At 40.3% G+C, this 9,249-nt stretch overlaps 1 protein-coding gene and 1 non-coding gene across 3 annotated transcripts in view; one reads left to right on the forward strand and one right to left on the reverse strand.

The window, feature by feature from the left end:
• The first annotated feature begins 1,673 nt into the window (after positions 1-1,673).
• On the forward strand, positions 1,674-1,762 carry trnay-gua (transfer RNA tyrosine (anticodon GUA)). Its single transcript is given in 2 exon segments — positions 1,674-1,710; positions 1,727-1,762. It is a non-coding gene; the product is annotated as a tRNA-Tyr (tRNA).
• A 2,625-nt stretch (positions 1,763-4,387) lies between these two features.
• hal (histidine ammonia-lyase) overlaps positions 4,388-9,249 on the reverse strand; it is a 6,866-nt gene continuing 2,004 nt past the window's right edge. For both annotated transcript variants that reach the window (XM_020625066.1, XM_020625057.1), the window contains exons 6-20: positions 9,167-9,233; positions 9,029-9,066; positions 8,776-8,901; positions 8,480-8,619; positions 8,248-8,295; positions 7,547-7,694; positions 7,349-7,444; positions 7,041-7,099; positions 6,698-6,778; positions 6,503-6,568; positions 6,242-6,407; positions 5,917-6,051; positions 5,298-5,406; positions 5,103-5,172; positions 4,388-4,988 (exon numbers count right to left, since the gene is read on the reverse strand). In XM_020625066.1, coding sequence (XP_020480722.1) covers positions 4,857-4,988; positions 5,103-5,172; positions 5,298-5,406; positions 5,917-6,051; positions 6,242-6,407; positions 6,503-6,568; positions 6,698-6,778; positions 7,041-7,099; positions 7,349-7,444; positions 7,547-7,694; positions 8,248-8,295; positions 8,480-8,619; positions 8,776-8,901; positions 9,029-9,066; positions 9,167-9,233 — 1,481 coding nt within the window. In that variant the 3' untranslated portion in view covers positions 4,388-4,856. The remainder of the gene's footprint in view (positions 4,989-5,102; positions 5,173-5,297; positions 5,407-5,916; positions 6,052-6,241; positions 6,408-6,502; positions 6,569-6,697; positions 6,779-7,040; positions 7,100-7,348; positions 7,445-7,546; positions 7,695-8,247; positions 8,296-8,479; positions 8,620-8,775; positions 8,902-9,028; positions 9,067-9,166; positions 9,234-9,249) is intronic.

Here is a 9,249-nt window from a genome sequence, read left to right on the forward strand (position 1 = left end):
GTCCGCGGCCTCAGGTGTCCCACAAGCAAACCAGGCTCAAAATGACTCCTTCTTCAGCTTGACAGCATCCCTTACTTCTGGTGTCCGCCACCGGGTTCGGGGGTTGCCACCACGACAGGCACCAGAGACCTTACGGCCACAGCTCCGGACAGCTGCATCGGCAATGGAGGTGGAGAATATGGTCCACTCGGACCGAGGTTCGACTATCGGTAGTGGGCATAATAATGTAAATAGATAAATTTGTTACATGGACCACAAAAAAAGCAGGCGATTCAGCGCAAGCAGACAAAGAAACAACAGGCAGTAGCCTTATCAACCAAAGGTGAAAATAAAATATGATGGACCCTATCCTGCTCTTGGATTCACGGTGGGAATGGTGGGGGCAGAGTGTCTTGTGTCTTAAGCCGCTGGCAGCAGACAGCATGAGACCCAACAAATTAAGAAGACATTTAGAGACAACACACCCCAGTCAATTGCTGAGCAGCGAATTCTCCCTGTAACAGTAGACATGGTGTCGATTATGCTGGATGAAACAAGTGCTGAAAAATTGAAAACTATCCCTCTGTCAAATGATACAGTTGTACTTATATTTTACCCGTTTTCAACTTAGTGTTATTTGATATTTCAATCAATTTGAATTTTTAAAATTGGCCAATTTCGTTATAATTTTTTGACAAGTAGGGCTTGAAAATTCGCCCAACTTCTTAAGTGGGGAATGACAAAAAATGTTTGAGAACCACTGATCCTGACCTAGGCTAGGCTGTCATCTGAAAGCAAGAAGGTCACGGGTTCGAGCCTCGGCCGACCCAGTGCCTGTCTGTGTGGAGTTTGCCTGTGTGGGTTCTCTCCAGGTAGCCCCGCTTCCTCCCACAGTCCAAATGCATGCAGCTTAGGTTTATTGGTGACTCTAAATTGCCCGTATGAGCGAGTGTAGTTGTTTGTCTCTAATTATCAGTCCTGTGATACACTGGCGACCTGTCCAGGGTGTAACTCGCCTATCGCCCAGTGTCAGCTAGGACTGGCTGCAGCGACCAGAGTCAGGATTAGCTGTTTACATTTCAGGCGTGCTCTTGACGTGTACTTATCCGAAACTTCTCAAGTTGAGATTTTGTTTATATTGTGCCAGCAACAAGTAGGTGACATGGGAAATTGGGATGCGTCATAAGTGTGCTGTTTAGCTAAGCATGTTAAAACAAACTTTTCTCTTTAAAAATATCAAACGTTTTATTGCAAAGCGGCGTGCGCATTTTTTTTTTACTTTGAGAGAAACTAACGTTAGCTTGCAGTCAGGTGTCGGGGTCGCAGTCGCATCGAACACGTCGCGATAGCTTTCACTTTCATAACACGTGGCTTCTTTTCAAAAGTACCTAACGCTATTTTTTGGGTTTTGTTTAAAAACCAACCAAAAGCTAAGTGTCTTTATTTAAGCTAAAACATTTCATATGATGCTAACGTTTGTATTCACTCTAACATCACTGGAAGCTAATAAATTAACGTTACAGAACTTAGCTAGCTTAGCTAGGCATCAAACATTAGCGCTTAGATAGCGTGCTACAGGACTTTGGCGATATAGCTGGTTAGTTGGTATACAATTATTATACATCTATAAAGACAGAATAGAAATATAACTTTTACGCTTTATATACAAAAGCTCGAAAGTTATGTTCAGTGTCCCTTCGATAGCTCAGTTGGTAGAGCGGAGGACTGTAGAGGTATTACTGCTGACATCCTTAGGTCGCTGGTTCGAATCCGGCTCGAAGGAGACCCTTTTTTTTTTTCTTTGTTTAAAGTCGTTGCAGCAACAGCTCCGTAGCGCCATCTAATTGGATTTGTTGTTCATGCAATGACATTGATTTAGTTGTGGTCATTTATTTATTTATTTATTTGTGAGTACCCATAAGCTGATGACAACACTGGGCTGTGTTTTAAATTGAACCTGGATGTTTGTAATTCCATAAATGTAACAATTAAAAGTAGTTTTTCTTACTAAATTAAAGTTGTTTATTGGATTGTATTAATAAATTATGCTTCCAGACACCAAATTTACATAAGGTTATGGGTTTTGAGTAGGGTGAATGTAATGAAACGTACAACAGTATTGTGCAAATGATTTAGGCACCAAAAGTAACGTGGCTAAAAATAATGACCACCTTTTGCAGCTAAAACAGGCCTAGTTCTCCAATAGCTAAACTAGCACACAGTTTTTCAAGCTACTTGGCTGGTAGTTTGTCCCAAGCATTATGGAGAGCTTGCCACAGTTCTGTGTCTTCTGTCTATGTAATCCCAGATGGACTCCATGATGGTGAGGCTAAGACCTCTGTGCGAGCAAGACCATTTGTTGCAGGATTCAAGGTAGTTTTTATCACTCTGGCTACATGTTTGGGGTTGCTATCATGCTGTAGAAGGAATTTGAGACCGCTCAGACACCTCTCTGATGGTATTGCATGATGGAAATAAATTAAAACTTTTGCACAGTACTGTACATTGAAGTTCATAAATGTTTGCTAAACACTGAGAACATGAACCTATGGTAGAAAGTTGAGCTAGAAAATGTTTGTCCCTGGTGTCTTCTGTTACAGAGGTTCCTCTCTATGGAAGTACTCTACTGGACTGTTGTGTTTCACGCAATGAAAAGTGTTCACAAGTCACTACAGAAAAATAAATTTAGCAGTTGAAGTTATGTTTGGAACAGGTTGAGATTGCAGCAACAACACAGTTTGTGGTCCCATCAAATGACATACAACAGACTTGTCCCTTTTTCTTCTATCTGTTTGTCTAACCTTTGAATTTGTTGACCAAAGGTCTGCAGGTCTGTGACTGTGATGCTTTATCTTCCTCAGGTTTTTACGGACAGTACCTCCAGATGGCACAGTGGCGTCTCAGCCTGGACAGGCAGGCACTGTTTAATTATACTAGGAAGCTTCTGTTAAACCCCCTTCCCTAATGTTGAACACACACAAAGAACAAAAGCAGTGTGGCTGCAAACCAAAGAAAACACCCAATGTATTTTAATATTTCACAGACAGACAGTTGTTTAGCTTTTATAGTCAAGACAGTTTGCTCATCTCTTGCTAAACAAATAGGGCAGTTCTAGGGCTGTTAATCTGCGTGTGAATGTATCTTTTACTTGAACTCTACATCACTGATAATTAGAGCTGAAGTGATCAGTAACTTCTCTGAATTAACAAAACATTGAACTGGAACCATTTTGATAAATTTAAAATCATACTAATTTTTCATATAAATGTTTGTTGGTCATAGCATCTCAGTTGTGAAAATGTAATCTTTTTTCTGTCATATAGTGAACTGACTATCTTTGTGTTATAGAGTAAGATGCTGTTATGATTTACAGTCTTGGGCTTGACCTTATTCTCTCTATAGAAGAGCTCCTGTAAGCCTCAGCTCTTCTATCTTCATTCAGTCCTTTAATAATATATGACATCTTAATGGTACAACAGTGAGACTAGGAGGTCATATCACTACTACTATTGCAGCGGGTATTACTACTACTGCAATACTGTGAATACTTGCAGCACTTAACACCAGAAATACATTAGTGTATCAGGATGTAAAAGGTACAGAATTAATAGTGGGAATAGTGAGTCAAGAGCGGTGATCACATCATTACGCAAATGATTAAAGAATGCAATTTTTAAGGCTTTTAATGTTGAGCTGTCTAAGTTGGAAATGTATAATTACACTAGAAAAAAACATGTAATCAAAGTTATGTTTGTGCTGCATCATCAAAGATTTCATATGGAAATGGTGCAACAACTGAGTTATTAATGTGGCAATAAAAACTCCAGTACATTTCAAAGGGACAACAATAGTCTAGATAAATATAACTCTAATGCACAGTGGTGAGGGTTCAACACCAGTAATTAGTAAAGAAATGTACTCTCCAGGTACACCCACTCTATGCAATCTAAAGAGCCCACTATAACAGCTCTGCCACATATTCTACTGTTACAAAGCTTGTAATAGCCAGTTCTTGTTAAATTCCAAGAGGTGTTACGTGAAACTGGATGTTTGTTACTGAAGTTAGTGTTGGTGTTCTATTGGACAACCTTGTATTGATGTGTTTGCAATATGCTTCCCCCTCATGTTTTTAAATGGGCTGGAAAAATAGAAACACATCAGTGCAAGTCCAGTTCAGCATCACTGCAAACTACAACAATAATAAACTTAGTTAAATTAATACCACCTGACAGTGTCAAACAAAACTGATTACTGTTATCATTTAGAATTCATGGCTGAGCTGACTTGGATTGCATTATATTTTACAGGTGAAACTAATAAAGAGGCCACTGGGCGTGTGTGTGTGTGTGTGTGTGTGTGTGTGTGTGTGTATACACACATATAGATATCTTTGAGGATTAAAAACTTTCATCTCCAAAATCACAGTTTGAATTTAGCTAAAACAACACTATATCATTGGATTTTTTATCTTTAGTCTTCAAGGTTTTGGCTGGTTTTCATTAGGGATTGTACAATATATTGAAATTTAATATATCATGATACAAAAATGTCACAATATGTGTCATTTTGTCTAGCGACACCTATATCATGTGGTCTCCGTACACCAGCAACTGCATAAATTTTTGTAAATAGCCTAACAAAACATCAGTCAATATATCTGGTTGGTCTTTACATAATCAAACCAGTGCTACAAAAGAAATAAAGTATGTGTTCTGCAGCTAGTTGTACATTGTTGTCATTGTATCGGGATTGAATTGAATCATACACTTCATATCATGCACGTACCATCCCTAGTTTTCGTTCATATTCACAAATGTATCAACACATGAAGTTTTTAATTATTGCAAAGAGAAAAACAAAACATTTTGGACATGCATTCACTCATGGCGAACACGCTTCCTCGGTGATGCTGGGGGCTCCAAGGAGAAGGCGGTAGGAGAGACAGGACGGGACTCGGGGATGTACTCTGACTGATACTTGTCAATGTAAGGCTTGGCCACATTCCACACCTGAGTTGAACATATAAACGAGGAAAAGAAGAAATCCTTCCACTTTACTTTCCAGTGGAGCTTACATACATGGTGAACACATTTTATAGGCACACCATTAGAGTCAGCACTTGCCTTCTGCTCAAGTAGAAGAAGCTGAACAGCTTCAATGTCTGGAGACATGAATCTGTCTTTAATCCATGGTCTGTTAAAGGCAGAAGAGTAGAAAGGTCAAAGTCAGACGTGGAATTGAGGATAAATATTAACTATCTGGTACACCATTTCAGTAGACTGAAAGTTGTGTACCTTGGCCACATCTGTTTGACTTACTTGACCACACTGCGTACGAGGTCATAGACCTTTTCCAATGGAGTGGTGGTACAAAGTGGGCGGAGGAACTCAATGCCCTGACAGGCTGCCAGCAGCTCTATAGCAAGAACTAAGCACAGAAAAAAATAATTTAGATTAAGCAAAATGCTTAATATTGCTGATAAATTTACTGTCTGTGTTTATTTTCAGTAGCACCATATTTAATTGTTCTCATTTAAATGGATCCTCTTTTTAGTGTCACAATTAAATGTTGCACAACCCTGGATGTCACTACTACTGTTATGTTGCATGACATTAAGCTCACAGTGCTGTAGTCAACACTGCATACTAGATAGTGTGCGGGACTAACATTGGTTTGGTTTCCAGATCATTCTGAAAGCCGTTAGAGCTTATAGTATGTAGCAGCTCAAGTATTTGGGATTCACCACATGTCTGCAATACCTACATTAGGAAACCATTGAAATAGTTGATTATATTGTAGTTTGTTAATGTAATACCTGGATCATCGTGTTACCATTTTTATTCTCATATTTGTTCCTCAAGATTAAACAGTTACTCTAATGAGAATTGTATTAGCAAAGCAATAATAACACATACACTAAGGAGGGAGAAATCTAACCTTGCTCCACGTGCTCGATGACCCTCAGGGTCTTTCTAGCAGCCCAGCCTCCCATAGACACATGGTCCTCTGTGGCAGCACTGGTGGACAAGGAGTCCACAGAAGCTGGATGACACAAAACCTTATTCTCTGAAACTAAACATAATACAGAAAGGTTCATGCTAAAGCATGTAGTAAAAACATGAATATAATGATAATACATGTTAAAAATATTCTAGGAGGAATTCATATTCAATGTTATTTGCCAACAAAAATCTATTTTATTTGACATGAACAAAGTAGTAACATAATGCTCATGCTCCATTTTACTTTTTTGCACACCAACCCAGAGCAGCAGCAGTACAGTGGGCAATCATGAAGCCTGAGTTGAGTCCTCCCTCGCTGACGAGGAAGGGAGGCAGCTCACTCAGAGAGGGGTTACACAACCTCTCAATCCTCCTCTCACTGATAGAGGCCAGCTCATGGACTGCAATGGCTAAAAAGTCCAAAGCCTGTGGGAGGGAACAAGATAATTGTGATCAAATACCAAAAAAAGAAATGTTACTGTATGAGTCATAGGTAACTTACACTGAGGTGATGTGTATACCTTAGATGGGTATTCTCCATGGAAATTTCCACCTGAAATGGTCTCACCTCTTTCTGCAAACACCATCTTGTGTAGCCATTAAGAAAAATAAGTCACCTCTGATTTCCAATCAAATCCAACACAAAGTTTGCGGTAGAATGGAGAATTTATGATATTAGAGACTCCTCCCTTAGCTGGCAAGTCAAGTAAGGATACAGGGTTGTCAGTGGCACTGTTAATTTCTGTATTGATAATGTCCTGGACAAATTTTATTGTGTCATTGGCGATGCCATGAACCTGCAGAAAGAGAAGGTTATGCTCAGGAACAACTGAACAGTGCTCACAATACTGTCTTAGCCCAGTTAGAAAAATCATAATGTTTGGCTTCAGGACTATCATTTCTGTGGGTTTTATATGTACAACATAAGAATCCACCACCGAGGGGTTTTTTTCCCTTTTCCAAAGTGAGAATCTATGTATAGATGGTGTAGAGATTGCAAAGCCCTCTGGGATAAACTTGTGATTTGGGGATACACAAATAAACTTTACATGAGGTTACCTGAGGACAGCATCGCATGGTATAGGCATCCTGGACTCTGTCACAGAAGCGATGGCTCTCTGGGAAAAACACACCAACACCAAAATAAGGACTAGGTGTTTAGGGGTACAATACGGGCATTATATTACCAAAAAGCTATACCTTATAAATCCCTCTGCAATAGTCCCCACTAGATGTATGTGTTTTGAACAGGAGAACATACCCACAAACATAAGAAATAATATACAAACTCCACAAAATGTGGCCCTGGTAAACCTTAGCTTTGTATCATTACTTGTCTGTTTCAGAATCTAGGTTTGTCCTGTGACCTGCTATCTGGGATGGATGGTGATCAGAGTCCAGCAGTGAGCGGAAGCGTTGGGCCACCTCTACCTGTCCTGGGTGAGGTCGCAGCAAATGGATGTCTATATGGGAGGAGACCAGAAAATGAGAGACGCTAGGCAAGATGCAGAAGGTAAATAATTCCATCTTTTGTGATTGTGTTGTCCACCACTGCCACTACTCACCACTGTCAAAGGCCTTGGTGGTTCCCTTCAACACCTCCAGCGTCAGAGCAGCAATGATGTCTGCCTGCCTGGCGATAGCCTGGGCGCGCTCTACAGCCTCTGCCCCCAGAGAGGTAATCATCTGGGTCCCGTTGATCAGAGCAATGCCCTGTGAAGGAAAGACAGGGTGTGAGCTGTTCCTAAAGCCGACTGATGATTGACAGTGGTGGGATGTATTGTATTAAAGTAAAATTTTGGGATCCTTGAAGTTTACAAAGTATTTAAATCTTAAGCAGCTTTATACTTCCATGCCACTATATTTCAGAGGAAGATAATGTACTTTTTACTCTACTACATTTATTTGAGAGCTGCAGTAGTTACTACTTTGCATGCAGAATATCTCATCGGTTAATACAATAGTATGTACATGTAAGTTTTCAAACAGTGGTTAGGTACTTCAAGTAATGGTTTGGATGGAGAAATATTTTTACACCCTGTATTGTTACTTTTAATAAAGCAGCTGATTTCTTCTGCCGCTACTGGCTAATGTAACATGTATGTATGTCACATGTTACATCAATCAGTCTGATCAAGTGTATATTACACTGTGATTCTTCTCCTTTACCTGAGAGAGACAACACAGCGTGTTCCCACTTAACCCGCAGGTAGTGTCTTTAGTTCAGGCAAATCAAATATCAGAGCATGGTTGGTTTAAACATTACCTCTTTAGGTTTTAGTGATATTGGCTTCAGTCCATGGGCCTCCAGGACCTGGCCATAAATGAAAGAAGAACATAAACATGTAAGAGGTCAAGCATCACCAAAAAGCAAGCAACTTTTCCTGTTGGTCCCTGCCACCTTTTACTCTTACAAGCAAAAGGCACATTTCCTGCAGCATTAAGCGAGTTATTGTTTTGCAAGCACAGAAAGGACTATTCTAACTATACAGTATTACATATTTGGCATCTGCCCATCCGCTCTTGGGAGACCACATTTTTCCCTCTCCCATCAGCCCCAGGGCCAGGTGAGAGAGGGGTGCCAGGTCTCCACTAGCACCCACTGTTCCCTTCTCTGGGACAAAGGAGAGGCAGGAAGCTGCAGGGACAAAGTGAGTTAGAGATGAAGATTAGTTATATGACAGTCAGCTTCTCCGATGCTAATCCTTAAAGGATGTGGTATCTCAGTCTACTGAAGCTGATAACTCATATTTGCTAAGGCTAAATGAGGCTGGTGAGTCCAGGTGAAACTCACCATTAAAGGCTTTGATCATGGCATTAAGGGTTTCCAAAGAAATTCCGCTGTATCCTTTGGCCAGAACATTTATCCTCAGAGCAAGCAACATGCGGGTCCTCTCTGGGCTTAGCGGGTTTCCCACACCTACACACGGCAGTATAACATTGATGTTAATCTAAATACCGTGACACGTAAGGGGCTTTGTCAGGTTCCCTGAATGCCTGGACATTTTAAAAATCTAGTAAACGGTCTTTATGGAGAGTTTTAGTACCTGCTGAGTGCGACCGCACCAAGTTCTCCTGCAGCTCCCTGCAGAATTAAAAAAAGACAAGTCTGTCAATCAAGATCTCAGTCTCTTGGCAGAAGATCTTCAGATTAGAAAAAAATGTAATTTAAAACTTGTCTTTACTTGAGCTTGCTGACAGGAATGATCGTTCGGGCAAATTTGCCAAAACCTGTAGTGATTCCATAGACAACTGGAAGAACAGGGAA

Source organism: Monopterus albus, unplaced genomic scaffold (genome assembly GCF_001952655.1).
Source record: "Monopterus albus unplaced genomic scaffold, M_albus_1.0 scaffold7.1, whole genome shotgun sequence".
In the NCBI taxonomy this organism is placed as follows: Eukaryota; Metazoa; Chordata; class Actinopteri; order Synbranchiformes; family Synbranchidae; genus Monopterus; species Monopterus albus.